The sequence below is a fragment of the Saccostrea echinata genome, unplaced genomic scaffold, assembly GCF_033153115.1.
Source record: "Saccostrea echinata isolate AGI-Se365-2 ecotype Australia unplaced genomic scaffold, CSIRO_AGI_Sech_v1 ptg000008l, whole genome shotgun sequence".
Taxonomy (NCBI): Eukaryota; Metazoa; Mollusca; class Bivalvia; order Ostreida; family Ostreidae; genus Saccostrea; species Saccostrea echinata.
Genome location: NW_026889757.1, coordinates 7,949,552 through 7,975,671, shown reverse-complemented (window position 1 = coordinate 7,975,671; position 26,120 = coordinate 7,949,552). Strand labels below are relative to the sequence as shown.

The window sequence follows — 26,120 nt, the reverse complement described above, 5'->3', positions numbered from 1 at the left end:
AAATGACTTGTTCACCAAATTTAAATTTCATATGTAAGTTGAAATTATTTGCCTCATAGTGTACAGTGTTTTATAGTTCACTATTTTCCAGTTGTATGTGGGTTTTTTTTTTTCATATATATATATATATATATATTTGTCTTGGTATATAATGAGTTCACATTTGCTAGAGTCTTTATACTAAAGTTCTATTTTCATCATTTTATCAATGATACAATTTTTTGAAAATTTATTGCCCTTGAAAAGTTAATTTTTCTTTCTTTTCATAAATGTTCAGCATTAAATGATAGTTTTTGTTTCATATTCATCCTGTAATATTTCCACATTCTTTGGCTTTCAAATACTAAAAAGAATTGCATTTCATCAATAGATTTTGTATCTTTTTTAAATATTTAAAAGGTATTTAAACAAAACTTCTGTGGAGGCTTACGTATGTTAGATTCATTCATGTACACTGATTGGTTAATGATTAATCTAAGCCATTATTCAACATCAATTGCAATATTGACATGTGTTTCCGTCATTTCACCTGTATCTTGTATATTTTTTTGTATATATTGTACATAGAACCTCATGTACCAATAATTGGTTTGAGAGAATAAATTGAACTTGAACATGAAAATTAATGTTATTATCCCATTTGCCACTGGGAAGGAAAAGAGGATGTTATTAGACTATTTTAAAAAGTTTTAGATTGCAGTTGGTTATAGGCCTACTTTTCACTTCACCTTTTTGATTTGTTCAGAATTAAATTGATATAATGTTCAGAAACTGCCACTAATGAACAATTTTGACCTTTCAGTGGAAATACATAGAGTGGTTAGAAAATTAGATATTAATTTAATATTTTGAATATTGTAGACATAAATTGAAACTTTTGAATTGTTGTGGTTTAAATACTCCATTACACGATCATTCTTATGAATATTTGTTTTATTATTAATAATCAGTACTCTCATTGTTTACTGATTTGAAGTTTAATGTGTGGTTGATTTGTTTTGTAAATATAAATATATATATATATCCAAAAGCAAAATAAATATTATTACAGTGTCCAGTAATTAATGATGCCCTCGTATGGCAGCTTTTGGCGAAGGTAAAAGTTTCTCAAATGCAAGTCAACTCCAAGGTCAAGAAAATTGTTGTTACCCAAAGAAAGGACTTGTCTCAATAAAGATAACTGTGAAATAAGAAAACCCAAGCACTGACCATTAAAAAGTTTTAGACAAGATTTTTTTTTTTTTTTAAATGCAGATCAAATGCCAAGGTCAAAGGTCCAAGGATCAAATTAAAGGTACCCAGGAGAAGGCTTTGTCATTAAAAATATACATGAGAAATATAATATCCCTAGCACCAACTGCTCAAAATTTATGGCCAAGGTTAAAGTTTTCAAAAGTATGCCAAAGGTCAAAGTTGGTGTACAAAGGAAGGCCATATCATAAGGAACACACATGTGAAATATGAAGGCTCAAGATTAAAAGTTTTATAAAAGAGGGTCGAACTAAAGGTCAAAATTTTCCATGGAAATGTCTTGTCACAATAACTACACATGTGAAGTATAAAAGGTCCAGTATGAAAGCCCTTGCACTAACTGTTCAAAAGTTATGGCCAAGGTTAAAGTTTGGCAAATTCTTGCAAAAGTAGGTAAAACTCAAAAAAAGGCCTTGTCACAAGGAATAAATATGTAAAATATGAAAGCAACAGCTCCAACTAATAAAAAATAATATAATATATATTTGGACTGTGTGCGGATGAAAATGAACATTTGTGTGAAATAGTTGTGAATATTATGCCATTGAACCATGAATAACACGAAATAAGCAAATGCAGCCGCATAAATATAAAATTTTGGTCACATGCGGCTGAAAATTGATCTTTTTCATAAAACAGTAGGAATATCATGCCCATGAACCCTAATTGGCATGAATTAAGCAAATGAAGCCGCATAAAAGTGAAATATTGGCCTACTGCGGTTGAAAATAAACTTTTCCACGAAATATAGTTAAGAATATTATGCACATAAACATTATTTTCACAAAATACACAAATTTCACCGCATTTGATATATATTGTACTTTGTGCGGATGGAAATGAACATTTTTGTGAAATAGTTGTGAATATTATGCCATTGTACCATGAATAACACGAAATAAGCAAATGCAGCCGCATAAATATAAAATTTTGGTCACATGCGGCTGAAATTGATCTTTTTCATAAAACAGTTGGAATATCATGCCCATGAACCCTAACTGGCATGAATTAAGCAAATGCAGCCGCATAAAAGTAAAATTTTGGCCTATTGCGGTTGAAAATAAACTTTTTCACAAAATATAGTTAAGAGTATTATGCACATAAACATTATTTTCACAAAATACACAAATTTCGCAGCATTTGATATATATTTGTACTTTGTGCGGATGGAAATGAACATTTGTGTGAAATAGTTGTGAATATTATGCCATTGTACCATGAATAACACGAAATAAGCAAATGCTTCCGCATAAATATAAAATTTTGGTCACATGCGGCTGAAATTGATCTTTTTCATAAAACAGTAGGAATATCATGCCCATGAACCCTAATTGGCATGAATTAAGCAAATGCAGCCGCATAAAAGTAAAATTTTGGCCTATTGCGGTTGAAAATAAACTTTTTCACAAAATATAGTTAAGAGTATTATGCACATAAACATTATTTTCACAAAATACACAAATTTCGCAGCATTTGATATATATTTGTACTTTGTGCGGATGGAAATGAACATTTGTGTGAAATAGTTGTGAATATTATGCCATTGTACCATGAATAACACGAAATAAGCAAATGCTTCCGCATAAATATAAAATTTTGGTCACATGCGGCTGAAATTGATCTTTTTCATAAAACAGTAGGAATATCATGCCCATGAACCCTAATTGGCATGAATTAAGCAAATGCAGCCGCATAAAAGTAAAATTTTGGCCTATTGCGGTTGAAAATAAACTTTTTCACAAAATATAGTTAAGAGTATTATGCACATAAACATTATTTTCACAAAATACACAAATTTCGCAGCATTTGATATATATTTGTACTTTGTGCGGATGGAAATGAACATTTGTGTGAAATAGTTGTGAATATTATGCCATTGTACCATGAATAACACGAAATAAGCAAATGCAGCCGCATAAATATAAAATTTTGGTCACATGCGGCTGAAATTGATCTTTTTCATAAAACAGTTGGAATATCATGCCCATGAACCCTAATTGGCCGCATAAAAGTAAAATTTTGGCCTATTGCGGTTGAAAATAAACTTTTTCACAAAATATTTTAGTACATTCTGCATATAAACATTATTTTCATAAAATACGCAAATTCCGCCGCATTTACTTTATTTTTGTACAAAGTGCGGATGAAAATGAACATTTTTTAAAAAAAATATTTGTGAATAGTATGCCATTGCCCATGAATAGCATGAAATGAGCAAAACAGTCCCATTAAAATAAAATATTGGCCTTATGCCGCTTAAAATAAACTTTTTCATAAAATAATTGAGACTGTTATACTTATGTTCCATGAATAGCAGGAAACGAGCATATTAAGCCGCATAAAAATAAAACATTGACCAAATGCGGCTAAAATGAACTTTTTGCACTACATAGTTCAGAAAATCATGCCCATGAACTTAATTTGCACGAAAAGAGCAATGCAGCCGCATAAAGATAAAAAAAAAAGCAAATTAACAATGGTGGTTAAGAATGAACATTTTAATTACCTGTAATGCCCATTGAACGGTTGAAATAAGTCAGTGAAGTCCAAAAAATTGGAAGAGTATGTGCTGTTACATTTTTTTTCTTTTTTCCCCCAAATGATTTATTTTAAAGAAATATCTGCTTTATACTTATTTCCATGCATAACAAGGGAAATCTTTTAACTCATCAGAGAACAAAGATTTTATTTCAATTATTGAGCCATATTTCTGGGGTTTTGCAAAGGAATGGGAGTCTGAAGTCATTTAGCATGATTGACTATGAAAACGTAATGATACAGAATAAATAGAAAAGATCCCTTTCTCTCTCAATACCAGGACTTATTTCACCCAAAATAATAAATGTTCAGCAACAGGGTATTTCAAAACTAGTGTAGAATTAATGGTTTTCTTCATCCATTTCCATATTTTTTTTTATGAAGTAAAAGATCTATGTTCAAGATCAACATCTCTTTGCCATAAAAATTAAAGCAAGTAAATAAGGTTATGTTTAAAACAATATTTACTGACTTCAATTTAACAAGAATGACCAATATTTGTAGTAGTAGTAAATTTTATTTATAGTCAAATTATATACATTTTACAAAAAAACAATAGCTTAAAGCTCTTTAACAAACTGGTAACATAACACTTATAGCACAATTAAAATTTACATATACATATATAGCAAACAAACACAAATAAAAAGAAGAAACATACATATTTGGTATGAGACATAAAAAGGAACTGCACATACAATTAATTAGTTCCCCACATCAAGTTGAAATGTATAGTTTCATAATTAAAAGAAGTAACACGTAAAATGACAATGAATTAAACACAGGAACTCAAAGGACAATGAATCAGCATTAAACATAGTAACACGAAGGACAATAAATCAGCTAAATTTTACAATGCAAACGCATTACATAAAATTAATCAACAATGACATATACTTTGAAAGTTGTCCACTGTTGTGTACTAATAAATGCATTTTAACTGTAAAACACCACCAATGTAGTAAATACTAGAATGAGATATTCTACATGTATGACAATGATAAAACATGGAGTATTCTCAGCTCTTTATTGCTACAGCTAGTACGTTGAATGTGGTATAGGGATGAAATTAAAATCATCTCCAAGTATACACCTTTTTTCATCACAATTCACAATCAATGGTAAATTTGGTTAATTAAAGTAGCTCTTTAGAATTATAGGTACACATGTGCATTTAGGCCTCTTGCTAAGTAATAAAAATTTATGTAAAATACTTTTGTTATTGTTTAACATTAAGATTAATTATCCTTTATGTAATTACACTGTAGCTATCTACTCTAGTTGGGAAAAAAAACAAAACAAAACAAAAACAATTTCCATAACAAGTTCACCATTTTTTGCAGTATACACCATGTTTGTACTTTTAAAACATCAATAATATTTATTTCTTGAACATTATTTCTAGGAGGAGTGTTTCAATCTCAAATGCTAAAATCAATCATTAAATGATTTACAAGGCAAACTGCCATCTCAGAAAGTCTCCATAATTCATAATCATATCCCTATTAATACTAATTAAAATTTGAGTACCCTGTGTGAAAAAAAAATCTTTCAGTTCTTATTAGCATAAATTAAAAATAAATTTTCTACTCAGCAACGTTTTACAAGGAATTTTTTTACATCCCTAAAATCAAGTATCTATGTTAGCAAATTGCCATCACTATTGCTATCTTGGCAATGTTTTAATTAAGGGAAGATGGGGCAGTAAAATTTAACAACAAATAGTACAAAAACAGATGACTAATAAAATTTGCACTTTATCACTTTTTTGCATTCAATGATCAGAAAAAATTAGTTGGAGGTTGATATGTATGCACCCCCCCCCCCCCCCCCCCCCCCCCCCCCCCCCCCCCCCGCAAATTCCCACAACTTTCAATTTAAGCAGTTAAAAAGCATTAAAACTCATAATAAAATACAATATTTCAAAATAAAGTTCTAAACAAGTCTTATCTGTTCCATTAACTGGTTACTCTGTCAAAAAAATCTACAACTAACTGATTACAAAAAAAATTTACAATTGCCATCCTTACTAATAATTTATTCACATTCCCAGACACAATAATTATTAAATTTTCAGACATTCATAAACTCCTCAATAAGATGTGTGGGGATGTTTCTCTCTGGTTCCCACGTGGGATCTTCATATCCTTCCCACTTAATAAGAAATTCTGATTTTCCATTTTTCTTCCTTTCACTTAATATTTCATCTACATAGTAGAATCCTGGTTCATTGTCTGTAATTATCAATTTAAAGTAGCAATTAAAAACATGTATTACCTTTCTTTACAAAATACATCAAAAAATATATCATTACATTTAAGAAAAGAATAACAAGTTTAAAAACTTGAATGGGAAATGAAGTGGGTTGGTCATGTGATCAAATCCTGTGAAGGCCATAGGCCTTCTTAGAAGATTTGATCACGTACCGACCCACTTCAGTTCCCATTGAAGTTTTTAAACTTATTTTTTATTACTTATATATACATTTGAGATGGACAATCAAATATAATTGAGTATAAATTTTGCACTAACTGTACATCATAGATTTTGAAAAAATTACGCAAGGTGCAAATCGGCTTGAAAAGCGGTTATGTTTCAAATTCATCAGACAGAGGATTCTGTTTTGAAAGTAATATTTTGTTATAGGCAACTTGTGATCAACCATAGTGAGCAGTTTGTTGTCTGGAAATTTTTGAATTTGTGAGAATCAATATTGGATGCTAAAGTCACAGAAACACCTCCGAAGTTTGTTAATCAAAAGTTGGAGGAATTAATTTCAGTTGAAAAGGGATGGATGGAGACACTTGTCAGAGCCAGTTAACTTGAAATCAAATATAAAATTTGATCAAAAACAGTAAATCTTTGATTCCTGTAAGGCGTATTTATTATGATGTAAACACAGAGACACTGGCAACAGCATACACTGTTAAGACAATGCTCTTGATGATTGAATTGTGCTTGTAAACCAAAGTGTTTGTCAGTTCTTTATGCCATGTTTGCATTGCATTGATATTTTCCAACATTAACAGAATTATCATGGGTGATGTTTAATGAAAAAAAATATATAGAATAGCATTTAAAGTTTATGATGTGGATTTAACTAAAAGAAAAATAAGGGTAAATGTTGAGACTGTGAAGTTGACATGAAACTATAACACTTAGTTTTCTATTCTCTATGTAAATTAAATGAAAGAACTGAATTAATTACTTGTTTACATTGTAAAGGATTATTATTTTATTTGTGTATTTTATACATTCTATTACATAAAAAGCATGCTAATACTGTTGAGCAGAACATGTCTTTTTATGTAGATATTATTGTTCCATGTGAGTATAGGTCACGTAATGACCTATGACCTGAGAAAAACTTCATACAGGTATGAAGATATTTGTTCTCTGCAGGTTTATATAATAGAGAGATACCACAAATGTATATATATACATATATAAGTACAGTATGTTGAAAGATTTATATTAGTATTTTTCTAGATTCAATTATGAAATTTATTATTTAATTTCTTGTCACCAAAGTATTGTTTTAAAAGATGTTAATGTGAATTTATATACATACCATCAAATGCCATTTTCTTCTGTTTTGCCTTTGATTCCTTACCTATAAAGAAATGTAGCAATATAGATACATTAAATTAATATTCTATATGAAAACTAAAGAGATATGAATTAAATTTGTTTGCACAAAAGATTTTTTTTCTGAAGTTGGATAACTCTGTCAAAAATCATTGGACCATGACCAAATTCCAACTTGACCTGTATTCTTTAGGAAATTACCTGCATATGCAATTTAAACCTTATACATACATCCCTTCTAAATTTTGAAAGGGGAAACTGACAAATTCTTATTTTTTTCTAAGTTCAAAAGGGATAACTCTGTCAAAATCATTGGACCATAGCCAAATTTGAACTTGACCTGCATATTCCTATTACATAGCCATAGGTAAAATTTGAGTTGAATGTGTGCAACTGTTGCCTAGATAATGAACGGAAAGTCATTGATGACACAATGACGGAACAGGTTAACACTATAAGCCCCTGGCCATTTTATGGTGAGGGCATTATAAAAATGCAAGACTTTTCCACAAATCCATATTTTAGAACTGTTTGTAGTTTGTGGGGACAAAGGATGTCAAATTCCATTTTATTATTCATTTCAAGCAGAAAAAGTTTGCAAACAACAGTTTACACATTACTTGCACAATATCATATCAATTCCTAGTAAAAAAAAAAAACTCTCTATATCTATAAACACAATCCTCTAGGCCTGATTTTAAATATCGGTGTAATAATCTCTCAGAAAACGCAATTATATTAGTTCAATATCAAAATCCTTTAATCATCCTTGTTTCAATTAAGCTACAATCATGCAGGTTTGAAACCGAGTAAAGGCATTAGATTTCTACAATTTTATCTATTTTTATTACATATTGTAGAGGTAAACAGATTAATTAATTTCTTCAATTCTTATTGAAGTTACTTGTGTTATTGAAAAGGCCGGGTAAAGAAGATTACTTCATTTTTATCTAAGTTTATCATAATATTGTAAAGGTAAAAATTTAACTCTAACATTTAATGTTTCTAACCTTTTGATATATTTGATAATATATTTTCAAGATTATATAATAAATTTATTAATAATTTCCTTTTTACTTTGTTACAATTAAGCTCAAGATCTAATGAATAAAAGGTGCCCACAGATTTCTCAAATTTGAGATACACATTCCTTTAATGATCCTTTACGAATATAGCTTGGTAAAATAAGGTGTATCCAGACATAATTTTGGGGTAAACTCATCAGAAGAACATATTATAAACTGCCCATTTTCAATGAAAAATGAAGAAAGTCAGTTATAAACATGGGAGTTTTCTCCATTTAAGGCAAAGGAAATGTATCAATATTGCCTACCGTCTCTTAGAAAACGGTTTTTCATATCTTCTTGATCTCTACTTTAAAATGATATTAAACGGAATAAGGGTATTAGGGCTACATTTTACATGATATCAAGTTGAATTCCATGAAAGTGCTTTATTTTCTACATAATTCTATTGCAGCCGTAAAGTACGGGAAAAATTAAGTTTAAATCATTTATGACGTCATAATGAATCTAGCACCAAGAAGAAAGTCTAAACTCATTTACTAGATCTTGACCTTAAAAAGAATGTTTACTCTTGTAATTTGACGCCTCATTAGGAATTCATCCCAAACAAGCACTGTGGCCCATGGGCCTTTTGTGACATTTTTTTTTGAAAGGGATATTTTATATGTATTCAAATAGAAGAGAATGATTGACCCTGAAGAGAAGAAAAGACAAAAAAAAAGGGTTCATATAAAACTTATTCTCAGTAGAAGTGCCAATCTTAAAAAAAAATTGCAATATACTGTAGTTTCAGATTTATCAAATGCTTGGAAGGGTATCATAATAGGATATCATACTTGCTAAAATACAAAAAAAAACTCATAAAATATGAGCAGACATTATGATTTAGAGTTAGGGTTTGACATTTCTCAAGTTTTCAACGCTCGAGTTCAGTCAGATTAGTTCCTGTTCACTTTAACAAATGAAGTTCACAATTTTTTTTTTATCTTTCTTTTTATCTCTTTTGCCCCAAATTTGTTATTAAAAAACCAAAGAATACTTGATAGTTTGTGGTTTAAAAAAATCTTAGTTGACACCTGTTTAAAAATCTGCATTTATTTAATTGAACTAAAGACAGAGACAACAAGAGGGTAATAAATCATGATTGCTTGTTGTTAAGGTGAAATCAAAACCAAATAACACCCATAAAAGAATTTGAAAATGGTCACCAACTTGCATGAAAATAATATTGCTTCAATAGTACCTACATGTATAAATAATTCTATTGCAAGACTAAGATACTGTGTTTCTTCCAACTCAAAAAATTGTGATGACCATGAATGTATATTAATATTCTCACTTCATTCAATATGACATATATATTTCTATGTAGAAATTTGATCCCCCACTGTGACCCATCCTACCCCCGGGGGTCATGATTTGACAAAATATGAATTTACACTATGTAGTGATGCAACTAATACTGGCTTTACTGCTCTTGAGAAGATTTTTCTAAGGATTTTTCCTAATAAATTTCTGTGAAACTTATATCCCCAATTGTGGCCCCACCCTACCCCTGAGGGTCATGATTTAAACGAATTTGAATTTTTACTATGTAAAGAAGGTTTTAAATAAGCCTCGACCTTTTTGCTCCTGTTTTTCATATAAAAAGGTTTTTAAATGATACCACAAAATTTGCACTATTTCTGAATTATCTCCCCTTGAAAGAAGGCTTGGCCCTTCATTTGAACATGCATACTTCAACCTCCATCACACAAGGATGCTTTGTAGCATGTTTGGTTGAAATTGGCCCAATGTTTAAAGAGAAGAAGTTGAAAATGTGAAAAGTTTACAGACAGACAGACTACAGACAAAATGTAATCAGAAAAGCTCACTTGAGCTTCCAGCAATAGATTACCAATAAACAAAAAAATTCTTCAAGAATAAAAACCTCTTGGGAAAAACAACTTCAATATTTAATAGAGCTTATTCTTTAACTAAATATATATATATAAATTATATATATATATATAATCTTATATTTTATTACCTTTGCTTTTCCCTTTTTGTTTCGTCATTTTCCTCATTTCTTTCTTAATTTTCTTCTCTGAACACAAAAAAAAAATTTGATGTTAACTTCACGCTAATAATTCTTTTTCAGTCCTCTTAAATAACTATTAGTGAATCTTTTGGAAAAAATAGTTGTGGTAGAAATAGAAGATTATTCCAAATGAATTAATTTTTTTATTATTTTTTTATTTTAAATAAAGTTTTCAAAAATCAAAGTTTTACCATTCGGCTCCACAAATACGGCACTGGAAACAAGGTTCCTTTCCTCCACAGACACATCAGTACCTTAAAAATAGACAAAGTTTCTAACAATAAAGCCCAAGGGGTTAAATGGTCACCTAAGTATAATACAACACCATGAAAAATCCATTGTGATACAAGTAAAGACTAATAATAACTAACAGGTAAAGATATGTTGCCAAAAGAAGGAGGATGATAGGAATCAACAAAATAAATAGTCTAGTACGTACTCCATAACAAAATTTAAGGTAGCTCTATCTAATTTTCTTAACATACCCCCAGTTGTCACTATCATGATGCAAACTAAACAAAAGAAAAGTGCTTCGATCAGCACTTTTAGTGCACCCATCTTGTTCCCTCTAACATTGGCTTCTCTTAATCTTTGAAGAAAATTTAATTTACGAAGATATTAGATTTTAAAACCTGGTCTATAGAGATAACACCAGACCCCCCACCCCCACACAAGAGCATGAAATTCATAATTTTGGAGGACACACCCTTGCTCATCATTATCATGCACCATTTTTACAAAATACCCAGAAACAATGAATATTTTAAAAGAATGCATTTTCACTTAACAATCAGTAGAGCCCCACCTTAAAATTATTTAACTCCTGCCCTAGGGTCCTGAAAAATCTCTAGTGTAGAAGAGACACTATGCTTTTCATTACTATACATTTAGTTTTCTTATACCAAAACAGAAAAAAGGATTGTCAGAGAAATTGTGCATTTTCACGGTGTCTTCCCACTTAGTCAACATTTTGAAAAAATACAGGTAAAACACAGGTAAATGTGTGTTGGCTAAGTGGGAATGGGGTGCATATGGAGAACAAAAGAAATAAAGGACTATATTCGGTAATGACCAATATTTGCCCCCAAAATCAAACTTTGATGGAGAAATATATAATTATGTTCTAAAACAGGGGGATATCTGCAGACTTCAAAGCGCTGAATATTTTCATAATCCACGACGCCAAATGTTAGATATTACGTCAGAAAAATGACGTAAATTCAAAATTTCCATGATTTATACAGAAAAAGGTGTATATTATGTCAATATTTTGAGTAAAAGTCACCGAGCGCAAATCTGCTCCAACTCAATATTTTGATATAATGTGTAGAATGATAATATCAATGAAATATGTAAATATTGTTCTGGAGCAGGCCTGCGCTGTATAATTTTATAGTAAAAATTGAACAAATTTTGTCCATTTTTTCCTGTTCCTGAAAAAGAACACAAAATCCTAATAGTTTGTGATGTCATAGAAGAAAAAATTGCTAATAACCTACTTTGAAACTATAACATTTTTTGCTAATTTAGAATTCTCATACAATATATACAATTCAGCACATTTCAAGATATTATCAAAAAATGACTTTTGTGGGGGCAAAAATATGCATATACTGCATATAGTTCTTACAGGTAGACTATAGTCTGTTTTAAGCTATATGTACATGTGTAAGCCAAATAAAATAATTTATTTAATTTTGTAGCATGTACATAAGAACACCATGATGAATGTAATATTTTTGTGATGAATTGAGTTTCAGTGCAAGTACAAAAATAACTTTTCTTAAATATATAATAATAATTGATTACAGTGTGATTTAATTAATTATTTTCAATAATTAACGGTTTTAATCTTCTTTATTGCTGTGTTGTATCACAATTTGTTTGTTTGTTTTAATTTTTAATTTTCTTTGTCACATTTGTAACATCTTTGGCGAGAAATGTTTTTAAATATATTTATTATAAAATAAATATTCAAAAATCGATCACTGTATAATCAATAGAGCTCTCCCCAACCACCACCAGAACCCCTTTGGGGCCATAACTGTCACAATTTTGGTAAAGGTAGAGTAATTGCTTGATCTTCATAACTATGCACCAAGTTTATCTGCTAAATATAAGATGATAAGAAAAAAAATATATGCATTAATTTTCACAATAAGATTACAGCTCAACTCTTTCTCTAGAACCCTGACCTTGGGGCCATGAATTTCACAAAATTGAAAGAGGAAACAATGTGCATTACAATCATGGTAACAGTTTAACTGCTCAATGCCTGTGAGCAAGGAAGATTTTTTTTAAAGATTAAAGATTTTATGGTTTTAGTGCCACCCCTCAGATCCCAGTGGGACAGGCACAACGAAAATCAAAAAAATTTGTTTCCCTTTACTCAAAGATGCTTAATGTAAAAGGTGGTTGAAATTGGTTCTGCGGTTCCAGGGATAAATCTGAAAATGTTCCAAAGTTAATGGTGGACTGACGACTGATGATAGATTAAAAAAGAATGACAAACAAAAACAGTAACAATAAGTCACCTGAGGTGACCTTAAAAATTTCAATTTCCGCAATTGAAGTGCTTAAAATTACAAATTAAACAATTACAAGTTGCAGAATACCTAGTTCTGATGTCACTCCAAGTATGCCAATAAGGTCATTTCCCACATCCTCCATCTCTGTAGTGGCATGTTGTGCTGAAAAACATTTTTACAGATGTTAATTCACATGTACCTTATTGAGTAATATTAGTTTCACATGACAGTCACCATGGACAAACCACCCTACAATGGTTCAACAAATAAATCATTTTAAGTAATTTACCTATCAAACTGGTTGTTGAAGCAGATGCTGCACAAACAATAATATCCGGTATTTTTTTAAAAAAAATGCAAATTAAAGTTGAACACAACTCATAAATAGGCAAACGCCATATTTATTTTCTTATCTCCTATCTATCAACATTGTGGTATATAAACCCTTGCGTTTGTTAATCAGGATTTTTTGTATGTTGTCACTGTGGCATATAGAATATGAAACAATTTTGCACCACCTTGATTGCTATGCAGCAAACGATGAAGACAAAATCATACATTTCTACATCACAACATAAACTAAGGCTAGTAAATCTAAGTTCAGGCAAGTTAAACTGTAATTTCAACACATTTGTTCAGACTGACAAGGGAATATTTCTCAGAAAAACATGTACTGTTATCTAACCTACATTAGTGTGTAAATAAAACAATGGATTGAAGTGAACACTTATTTCCACTAGGAAAGTGATTGACATTGTATATGCATTCAGAATCCCTCCAAAGCATTTCTAGATTGTACTCTTTATTAAAAAAATCTTCTTTATTCTGTTTTCTTTCCTGATGAATATGCTCTACCTGTAAAACCTTTGTTACCTACTAAGTACTTATTTTTATTTCCTCATAAAATATTAGTAATAAGATGTGTCCTGATCAAAATATGTACTGTATGTTTTGTGGCAACTGTTTTCCTTAAGCATTGCCTCACAATTAATCATTTCTGAAAATCAAAATTTAAGAAAAAATCCTACTGAAAATGATTTTTAGAAATATTGTAAAGTAAACAGGGTTATTTCTTCTAGGCAGCTTGAGTTTACCATGTTATCAACATTCTTTTCTAGTACGTAGCTCAAGCTGCTTAACAGGCATTGATGTAACTGGTCACATTTTTTTTTGTAACATTTACAGTACATGTAGTAAACTACTAATCTAGATTTTGTATCAGTTTAAAGATTACATAAAAAACATCTGTGAGCGAGGAAAATACATTATAATGAAAGCTTTATATCACTACCAATCAGATATATATGCATACATGATGATATAGGCAATGGTTCCAATGATGATGGCCTAGTAGAGGAGGTAGATGGTTCATTAGAGGATGCAGATGATGAGTGTTCAATGAATGGTTCCTGGGATAGAGAATCTGTAGGTTCTTCTGCTGACTGTGGATAACTTGATAATAGGGAAAAAAATCAAAATAATTGCATGAATTAGGAATTTTAATGTAATATATTAAAAAAACTAAATGTGTCCTATTGAAGCTAATTGTGACCATTGGGCATAATAATGAAACATTCAATACAAACATATTTAAAAAATGTACAAACTGAATATATACCCCAAAAAATGAAATTTCATTGATTTCAAACAGTGTAAATGTGTCCAAGAATACCAGTCGTAGTTTAAGGATATTTCATCCCCTGGCCATAAGCAACCTTTGCATCAAGTTTGAGTCTCTGCAATCTCTACATATTCTGAAATGATGCACTTGGCCTAGCTTCTTGACACTCCCTAATATAATCATTTTTTTGGTGAAAAATTAGGGTCGAGCTATAAGGAAAAATTCAGTAAACCCTCTGAACACCCCAATTAAGTCAAAACTAACCCTTCCTTTGCAAAGTTTGGGCTTCCAAAACCCTACCAAATGTCCCTGGAGGAGAAAATAATATTTCCCCTATTAAGGAGGAGCAGTGAAGCAGTCTTTTTTCTGTAGAAATGCTTATATGCCCATTCAAAGTAGTGATGTTCTCCATGAAAAAAACATAAAGTAGACAAACTTGTTCATCTAAGCTTCTGAATTTCTTGTGAGTTAGAGAGGAAAGGAAACATTTTCTTTGAATAAGTGAATTTCGATCTTTACATGTGAATCAGCTACTATATGTAATTAAAGCTTAATGAAATGTTAAAAGCATTTCTACAGTAGAACATAGGTATATGCTAAGAGTGCAAATTCATCCGAGTGTTACTTCTTTCTTATTATCAAAATAAAGAGACTACCATATACAGTGTAACCCTGGCTCTTAAAGGTTTGTGCCTTTAAATGCTTTTTAAAGTATTAAACACTTTTGATCAAATATGACTATTATACACATACTTTATTGAAATGCTGGGACAAGATAACAACAGCTGCAGCTTTTCTTCTCCATAGTGTGATGGAGGGTGCAAAGGTAAGACAGCCTGGGGAAGTCCCTCCACCACAATATCCCCTTTACGCACCATCTTGTAGGGAAAGCACCCTGCTTTGCCTGAAGCCTTTCCTGTTAAAACAACTTTACATCATTTTCCATAGTATCAGTCATGAACTATTAGTGTTCATCTTCAAAGTAACCCACAAAAGATTCTACAATTCTGACCTTAGCTGAGGGTCTACACATTTTTGGAGGAATTTAAATAAAGCTTTTGAAAATTAATTACAATATATATATATTTATATATATATATATATATCCTGGGAAAGCATTTTTTTTCAATAGGAATCTTATTTGAAAAATTTATCAAGCTATCAAAGTAAAGAAAATAAATAGGAAACAGAAGCAGGCAGAGCATATTACATCTCTTTGGAGAATGTTTTGAAATTAATTACATTCACAAACTTGATAGGTATAAAAAATTTTTTGAATGATTATTTTAAAATATCCACATATAAACATATTTGGAGAGTTTAACTTATGTTAGGACTCAAAACATTGCAACACATTCTGAACTAAAGATAGTTTTAAAACTTCTGATTTTTTTCTTTAAACCACTGAAGTTTGAAAAATTTAATTCTCGGGACTTAATATTGTACTTTGATCATTTAATTAGGTAGTTAATAACACACATTTTGATAGGGCCAGTGCTTGATGTATCCATCAACATTAATTCTTGTCATGTAACATGACCGATCTATAATGAGATTTAAACTGAAGTTTGTGACATATTTCTGGCTAAGCCAAGTCGATACACTAAAATGTTTTCCAGAATTGGGATATAAAAAATTAATCCTTCATTTATTTTATGAATCATTTCCAATTCAATTAGATTTCAGCTATAAAGCAGGAATAAACTTAATTTTTATTATTATACATGTACATGTATATGCAATATATTTTCGGATTTTGACAAAAGGAACATCGTCTCCCTAAGAACCCAAATGGTAGCTAAGGGACAAAACTGGTCTGAAGAAACTGAAACCACTTTTGACCTATACTGTTCAATAAAAAATCTCAGATATATTATATATTTGTATGATTTTAACAATTAAAAAAAAATTCAACACACTTCTATACACTAGACTTGAAATGATCATAAAATCTATACTAACTGTATAATTCGTTCATGTGTACTTGAACTGTCTTTCGCAGCTCATTGACTTTTGATTTCTCTGGAGTAGAATAATCTGTAATAAATAAAGATTATTAAAAATACATATTTCCTTTTTGTGATTCTCATTTCATTATAAAAAAAAGGGTCATCATATATTTTTGAAAAAAAAAAGATTTTCAGACAAGACAAAAAATTTTTTTCTTTGATCTTCAATCTGGGACAGATTGAAATATCAAATGGATAACAAAATGCAGAAATACAAAATACAGGAAAACATAAAATTTACAATCCATGAAATACACTTAACTTAATATGTACTTTATTTTCTCCATACCTAAGAATTTATGTTTAAAATATATTTTTTACTAAAGGATGAATTCCCGGAACTATGATCTGGGGCCCCTTTTCTACGATGAATTATAATAAACCTCATATCAATCTGGTAATTTTAAAATAAGAGTAAAGGAAAATAACACCTTGAGAAAATAAATATCTATAGTTTGTATTCTTTATAAGTTGTAGGAATACCACATTATAGAGGAATTTTTAGACCCTAGCTATTACAGCTATAACTGGTTTGTGGCTTTTTTTTTATTAATATAGATGAAAGGAATGGGCAGATAAGTATTAAAGAAGGATATACAGGTCTGAGAAATTATTTTAAAGGGCTATTGTTATTATTTCACAGTTCACAAAGAGTTGCTTATTGACAAAAATTGTCCAATCCAATGAATGAATGATGCTTACAACAAATTTGCATTTTATCACAGACACATATGGTTCAGGTCAATTTACATCCCATCTCTTCTACATTTCAAACTTTAAGTGGTCAACAAAGGCCATTTATAAATGATGATGTGAGGAACCTGTCTATTTTTCTGGGACAAGTCAAGAAATGCACATAAAATTTGTATTCACTGATACAAGGGAATATATATAGGCAATTGTCCATCAATCCCTTGCCAAATGGAGTGGAGAAAAATAGAATTCTAGAAAGTATGTCAATAAAACAATTGTTTTTAATTGTGAGCATAGAAATAATTAATAGCAAAGTATGGTTCATATTTCATCTGACTAAAATGCATGAAAAAATAATATTGTCTATATCCAAAAGCAAAAAAAAAAGTTGTTTTTTTTCTTAAATACTAAAATTTCCTAGCATTTGTATTTTTGTATTATTCACCTGAAATGCTACTCATTTATCTGATTGGTTGGTTTGAATGTCACATTGGTACCTCAATTAGCACGTGAATTTATTTTGATTGGAAAGGCCAACAAGATTTTCAAATGTTTTAAAACACACTATTTGAGTACATTTTTCTCCTTTCACATATAGGTATGTATAGACAATAAAATACAAAGATATATGCCAAAGGGGCAAAATGTACCCTCTTTTGCTGGTATATTTTTAAGGCTTCATTTCAAAGAGTGAGGCAACTTCATGGGCCAAAATTCAATGGAAATCGGATGTAAACATGGTAGGCCTACCCCCCAAAAATATTTAATCTTTCACATGGTGTTTGTTTTTGGTAAAAGTGGTATTCCATGATATTATACTTTCACGTAAATTATTAGAATCTGATTCATCGAGAAACATTTGTTAAAAAACACTATTAATGAAGCCACGCCCTCCAGCATAGCAACAGTCAACATTGCTTGACGAAGGGTGTTATTCCAAAAAATATTGACTGCGCAGAATTTATGCACGCAAGGTTCACTGTAATATGTATTTGTATAAAACATTCAGTATAATATAATAAATACTGCATGTAGCTGAGTGTAACATTGAAAATTTTCACCCCTCAAAAAAACCATTGTCAACCTCGGCTGTGCCTCGGTTGACAATGGTTTTCTTTGAGTGAAAATTTTCAATGTTACACTCAACTACATGCAGTATTTTTATAATGATACACATATCAACAATTAAGTGCATGTATGAATAAGAGTAAAATTAAGATTTTATTTTTTTGTCATATTACCGGGGGCCTTATGGCACGTAATCCTTATCGATTATTACAAAAGTTGACATATAAACCAATATCAATTTATAGACCTACTAACCTTGATTACAAAATCGGCTGAAATTTGGTTCAATATCCTCACGATCAAGGAATTCTCGACCCCTCCCTGTTCCAACGCTGTGGACAGTATTATTTTCAGCCACCAAAGCGAAATTGGGCAAGCCCATATTTTCCAATCGCCTACTCTACAAATATAGATCATTTTACATTATCAAAATGAGTTCAACTAAAAGAAGACTCAAATAGAAGTCAAGAAATCAGCATTTTTTGGTCCCAAGATGACTGCAAAAACCTGATACTTATAATTTTCATGATATATAATATGAAAACAGATTCTTTTCAACAAAAAATGGAGATTAAATGACATCATAAACATGACAGTTATAATAAAACAGGCCTTTCAAGATCTGCTAGTACCTGATATTTTTACCTAGCTGAAATTATGATTATACCAGCCAAAATATTTGATAGAGAAAAATTGAATACTTCATTTAATCAAAATCTTTTCTATAAGTTTCCTCCTATTTTTATAAAAATACCATCTGTTTCTAGTCAGGAAATAAGTTTGTTTTGAGTGACTTAATTTATATACATAAACAATGCATACCTTAGTACATGCATGCATTTATGAATATAATATTAACAAATTAATTAATTTGTTTACATTATTGTGATAATTAAAACAAGCTTGGATTAAACTATCATAAAGGGGAATCATATTAATCTGTGGTGGTTGGTTCATATGTGGTAGTGTACATTAGATACAGTACATGGAATCCTACTAGCTTGGACTAGTGGGTTAACCCACTGGACTGGCATGCCAGAGTCCCTGGATTCAATCCGAAGCCAATTCAGATAAATGTCTCTGTTGCACATTGACAACCAAAATTTAACTGGATTTTGGGGTCATAATGATTTCATATTTACAAAACATTCGTTGTAGTGTACTGATACATTGTAAGATGTTCCTTGTGGATATGTTAATTCATAGGCAAGATTAAATTCATGAAATCCATGAATATTAGTCCTTCATAATCAATTATTAATCCACAGCAGTAGAGGCAAAAATAATTAGGTTAACATGAATAATTGTAAAAAATCAAAAATCTCTACTAAATATATAAATATCAAAATCTAAGGTATTTACAGTCCATTCCAGTTGCTTCAGAAGGGTTCTAATGGTCTTCTTCTGAGTAGTGGGATCATCATTTGTTGATACACTTCCCCCCTCTTCTGACATCTCCCTCGCCATCTTTGCGTACCTCTCTTTCTCCTTCTCTCCAGCTGCCTCCCACTCCATTTTCCATATTGAAGGATTAAAGCCAGGATGATCTACAAATTTGAGTATTTTTCAAGTGAAATAGAACATACATGTAATCAAGATAATAATGTAAAATAATTTTCTTACTAGATTAATAAAACTTAATAAATATATGTATGAATGTATGTGGCATCCGGTTATAAAAAAGGAAATGAAGATACAATGAAATAATATTATTTGACAAACAAGAGGCCCATGGGCCTTATAGGTCACCTGAGTATCATGTAGCAATTGAATTTGGTTCTTGTGTTAAACCAGAGGACATGAAATTCACAATTTTGAAGGAGGCAGTACCATTGCTCATCATAACTCTACACTTAGCCTGCTTACTTTGATTACTTAATACCAAGAGGGAGAGCAGAAGAACAAAGAAAAAATGCATTTCCACCATATAATCAGTAGTGCCCCACCTCACAGGAATCCCTGACCCTGGGGACACACATATCACAATTTTGGGAAAGGTACCCTTGCTCATCATAAATCTTTGATTAATAACAAAGAGCAGATTTTAAAAGCATTAATTAAATTTCAGAATATAATCATTAGGGGCCCCCAGCCAACAGGTACCCCCCAGGGGCCATCAAATTAACAACTTTGGAAGAGGCACCCTTCCTCATAATAACTATGTACTTATATCATCGGCATAAAACCCAGGACCAGAAGAGAAGATTTTCAAAGAATTAATGCATTTCCACTATATAATCAATAGAGCCCCGCCCTAACACCAGAACCCCTGACCCAGGGGCCATGAAATTCACAATTTTGGAAGAGGCACCCTTCCTCATCATAACTATGTACACAGTTCATTGGCTTAATACCCACGAGCAGAGGGGAAGATTTTTTAAGAAATAATGCATTTTCACTAAATTCAATAGAGCCCCATCCTAGCACCGGAACTCCTGATCCTGGGGCCATGAATTTCACAATTTTGGTAGAGGACTCATTGCTTCTTACATGTACAATCATGCGAACAGTTTGACTGCTTGATGTCCAGGAGCAAAGAAGAAGATTTTTAAAGATTGCATTAATTTTAGTGGTTTTTGCCCCACCCCTCAGGCCCCAGGGGGGCAAGAGCCATGGATTTCACAATTTTTACTCCTCTTCACCTATAGATGCTATAAGCCAAAACTGGTTGAAATTGGTTCAGTGGTTTCAGAGAAGAAGCTAAAAATGTTCAAAAGTATACGACCGATTGACAACGAACGACGACAGATGAAAACATATATCAATAGGTCACCTGAGTGAGTCAGGTGACCTAAAAAAGGGAACTGTCACTTAACTACATCAAAACTTGATTGGTTACTGGATTAAATTTACCAGATTCTATAATTTTCAAAGTGAATTATAATTCATTGGAAAAGTTTAAAAAAAGGTTTTTTAAAATTTCAATAGTCAGATCTTACCCTTGGAGTATTCCTTACAAAATAAGGAATAAGCAGTTGGTCTTACTGCTGGGAGTGTCTTCCTTTGAACCAATTTACCATGTCCACTTTTGGATTTGTGGTAATTTCCCAACCAATTCTGAAATAAAGTATATATATATATATATATATATATATATATATATATATATATATATATATATATATATGAAAAAATAAAACACCACAATCAAGCATTTAATATTAATATTATTAATACGTACTTCTGTTATTGTAAAAATATGGATTAACCTAGAGCTTTTGATCAAACTGAGGCAAATACATGGTACATGTACCAAGGTTTATTTATCTAAAAACAAATTTAAAGCATAAATGGATAAGGGAACTACCTTTACTTGAAGTTCTGTTAAATTTAATTTTGCTGCCAGTTCCTGGTGAGCACCTAACCAGGCCTTTCCTTTCCTTGTGCCCTGTCCATAGGCCTCCTCCAGCATCCTCACTTGTTCTGGCGTAAATTCTGTTCTCTTTTGCTAAAACATTGAATGTTCGAACAAAACTAAATTTTCACTATACTCAGTTTTACAACAGAATTTGAGATAAAAATTGATCTTTCTGGGACATTAAATAGTGAGTATTTATCAAAGTGTACATGTAAAGAATTATTTAGATTAATCAACTACATAAATGTACATATACTAAAAAATAAACACCCTCACTTTTGTACCTTTCATCATTGTTACTGTGGATACCCACAGGTACATTAATAATATAAAGAAGTCAATTGATGAGTACACAATACACATGCCATAGGCGTAGGAACTGGTGGGGGGGGGGGGGCTAGGGGGGGCTTACTTTTTTTGCAAAGATATACATAATATAGGCATTGAAAATTGGGGCTTACCTTTTTTCGTTGGTTTAGCCCCCCACTTTCAATTAGCCACCCCACTTTTAATTTGCTTCCGACGCCTATGCATGCATATAAATCTATAAACATGATAATTAAATGCATTCCTATACAGAGTATGGATATCTTTCTCATCATAAAAGGGGGTTTAATTGGTATGTGGTTGAAGAATTTCTGACAGGGGCTAGCAATTTAATTATTCAGGTCAATGGGAAGGAATTCCATGAATTTTCCCACTACAGCCCCCCCTTTTTTTTCAATAGACCTTGGGGGGGGGGGGGGGGTGTCATGCCAAGCTCGCTGACACCCCTATTATTTTGTTGAAAAATGCGATAGAAAACACAACCATTATGTGTCATCTCAATAATTACATCCGAGAACTTTTTTACTTGGCAGTGCCTGGAGTCCAAACTGAAAATATTTGCCCACCCCCTCCCAATCTGAAATTGTTTCTATATATATATTCATTAAAACGGTACCACTTCTTCTAAACAGCTTGTGTATGAGATTACTTTTAGTTTATGTGAATATTCAATATAAAAATGTAAATTTATCATCATATTATTATGTATGTATAAATACTGAGTGTACAAAACTTTTTACAATGATTCTGAAAAATAACCCGCGACCCCCCCCCCCCCCCTTTCCATTTTATTTTATCTACATTTTTCATAAGCAAACTGGTGTTTTACACTTACCTTTTCCATTTTAAGTCTTCAAATCAGTAAAGGATTGACAAAACTATACTAAACTTCCTTGATTACTCTCTTCTTTTGTCTTTGTAAAGCGCACGTGCAATATAAAATGGCGAGTGACGGTGAGGCTGATCATCAACACCCGTCTTTAAATTATCACGTGACAAAATTTTACATCAGTCTGTTAAATATTTTATAATTTGCTAGGCTATTATATAGGCTAAATATGAAATAAATCAAAGTGTACACATGTGATGGTTAACAGCAGGAGCGGGCATCTGGCACTGATAACAAACATGACGGGGGGGGGGGGGGGTCTAATAGGTATGCAGCCGACACTGTATCATATATCATATTTAAAAAAACAACAACAAACAAACACATTTCAAATGTATTACTTAATAAATATATAAATTATCGTACTATTGTAACTTGATTTGTTCTTCTCAATAAAATTAATAAAAAAAAAAAGTTAAGAAAAGAAAAAAAACTTAGGTACTCTATTAGGGGAAGTGCAGTACGTGCTCAGCAAAATCGTTTTCAAAAGTCTCATATCCAGATATATTTGGCCTTCTCATATTTATATATTTATTTATGCATTTTGTTACATTCCTAAAAAAAAAAATCATGAGTATGAATAATACTCGTACGAATTAGTTCTTCCTCTGTTAAGACCAGAGACTTTCCGTATTGCGTCTGGTGTTACTGTTCTGAACGCTAACCCCAATAGTATATGGTATAATGGTAATACCACAGACAGCATTGAGAGCTGTAACCCCGTTAACTTTTTTGTCGGTTCAGAGCTGTAACTCTGTTCGAATCAGGTGCTGTATATCAGCTTAATAGTAAGTAAATTTTCTTATTTGCATTTTGTTAAATTCCATTCTACTTCTCGGATACATATTTTATCTTTAAAAATTATTAATCTAAACGATTATGTCCTTATGTCTGTAAAGGATATTCAGTTGATAATATTTATATTCACAACATTTTAATAATCAACTCTTCAGATCTTAATTGCGACTACGTATACAGTTGTCACTGTCACAAAGGGGGATAAAAAGAATTATTGCATAGAAAGCAGTGAAGGCAGGGAAAGCTGCGAAAGAAAATGTGGATCCGCCGAGTAAATATTAAAATCATTTGTATAAGTGCTCTCTCTCTCTCTCTCTCTCAATTTATAAATATCATTGTAAGGACGCTTTTGAGATCGAATTTTAAATATACCCCCATAGTAAAGCTCAATCATTTAGTGAGACAAACTCATCAGTAAAGAAAGGTATCCGTTTTTTCAAAATGAAAAATCGTTGATTTCATTTGTCAAAAGGATTATTTACTCACCTGAGCAAAAGGCCCAAGTGAGCTTTCTCTGGTCGAAATTTGTCCGTTGTCTGTCGTTATCGCAAAATTTTCACATTCAATCTTGTCCTCCAGAATTACTTCAACAATTTCAACCAAACTTGCCACAAAGCATGCTCGGAAAAAAGGCAATTCAAATTTGTTCAATATTGAAGGGCCACACCCTCTTTCAAGAGGAGATAATTAAGAAATCGTTTTAAAAAATGACGGCTTCTTTTAAAATCCTCTTCTCAAGAACTATTGGGACAGAAAATTCATAACTTAGAGGAACATACTTAATTCCTTTTTATTGCTCAAATTCAAGTTTGTTAAAATCGTGACCCTTGGGGAAGGCTAGGACCACAATATCTAGGGGATCAAAGTTTTACATAGAAATATAATTAAGGGTAAAAACTTAAAAAAATCTTGTAAAGAACAGCAAGCCATGATTATAATGGTACTAGCCCCTAATACGTGTTCTTGATCAGGTCGAAACCACTAGGTTTTCTGACGTCAGCATAAATATGCATGTAAAATTAGCTATCTACTAGTATAGATACGAACTCAGGTGTAAATCAAATCAAAAAATAATTCAGAGAGTAATTTGGCGTGTTTTCTGCGGTTATGGAGGATGGTGACGGAGTTTGGGTAATAGGGGATACAGCAGAACGAATGTCAGACACTTCGGCCCAACGACACCTCGGCCCAACGACATCTCGGCCCATTGACACCTCGGCCCCGACGGGTCGGCCCGAGATTTGAGACACCTCGGCTCACGTAAAAGACACTTCGGCACAAACAAAAATGTATTATTTTAAACATATTTATTTGATATTTTCTTAAGTATTTTATTATTATAGGGACTATATGCGACGGATTATATTATTATATATATCCATGAAATAAAAAAGAAAATAATTGAATAATCTTCCGAGAGTAAGTTGACGGTAATTAAAAAAAAAATTGTCTATCACATTGTGCTAATCGTTAAACAAACAAGAAGACGCAGCGCATCCTTCGAAGTCTCAAGCGTGTGTCATATGGGGTGGTGACAATGAGGAGTTAATTACGAGCAGGCTAATTAATCCAATTGTTGGGTACAAACCACATATCTTCCTTGGTTGGTTTAGGGAAATATATCCATTATGCTCTAATATTACGCAAAGATCTATCAGGTTAACGTAACTTCTATATCTGTGTAAGGTTAAGTTGAGTTTATAAATTAAAAAAAAAAGAATCAATTAAGACATCTTATTGATCAGGACAGAATACCTAAGGACATATGCTACTGTGCACTGGTTTATAAATATAATTATTATATATAGTTAAGTGTACAATACGCCCCTACTACAAAGTGATTTTTAAGTAAAAGAATTCTAAATATTATGAAATGAATAAAGTTGCATTTTCATAAGCAACAAAATAAATAAATAAATAGATCTCCTATCTCCCACTCAATAAATACAGCAGCTGACATCTATGCTGTCGTTCGTTCAAAAATTCTGAAATTATTTGCCCGTTTATCGTATACATATCGTCATTATAAACATACATACATTTATATTACCATAGTGAATACAGATAATTATTCTAAAAAAAAATTCCTTGGGCCGAGGTGTCTTTAGTATGGGCCGAGGTGTCAATAATTTTGGGCCGACCTGTCAGGGCCGAGGTATCAAGCGCGACGGGCCGAGGTGTCGTTGGGCCGAGGTGTCTGTCTACCAGCAGAACCATTTACTCAGGTTAGCGTTATGGCACATGGGCCTCTTTTTCGTTTGTGTACTTCTTTTGAAAGTTACTCCAGTATACTAAATTGATACATGTGAGACACATGTGAGACATGTACGAACAATAGCAGCTTTAC

The 26,120-nt window shown here is 31.6% G+C and overlaps 1 protein-coding gene across 1 annotated transcript; it reads right to left on the bottom strand.

The window, feature by feature from the left end:
- Positions 1-5,658: 5,658 nt before the first annotated feature.
- Positions 5,659-22,967, bottom strand: LOC133181354 (uncharacterized). The gene is made up of 13 exons (XM_061315873.1): positions 22,922-22,967; positions 21,709-21,849; positions 21,341-21,458; positions 19,764-19,948; positions 18,657-18,801; positions 16,594-16,668; positions 15,385-15,547; positions 14,323-14,462; positions 13,098-13,172; positions 10,674-10,736; positions 10,432-10,488; positions 7,361-7,402; positions 5,659-6,023 (listed from the first exon to the last, which is right to left on the bottom strand). Exons 1-13 carry the CDS (start codon positions 22,928-22,930, stop codon positions 5,863-5,865), a joined length of 1,374 nt encoding a protein of 457 aa, XP_061171857.1. The 5' UTR covers positions 22,931-22,967; the 3' UTR covers positions 5,659-5,862.
- Between the last annotated feature and the right edge of the window lie 3,153 nt (positions 22,968-26,120).

Excerpts from the sequence above, each read along its gene's own strand:
- LOC133181354 (XM_061315873.1), bottom strand. Across the intron at positions 21,459-21,708 it reads TAACAGAACTTCAAGTAAAG|AATTGGTTGGGAAATTACCA; the intron begins GTAGTTCCCTTA and ends ACTTTATTTCAG. Across the intron at positions 15,548-16,593 it reads ACACATGAACGAATTATACA|GAAAGGCTTCAGGCAAAGCA; the intron begins GTTAGTATAGAT and ends TTGTTTTAACAG.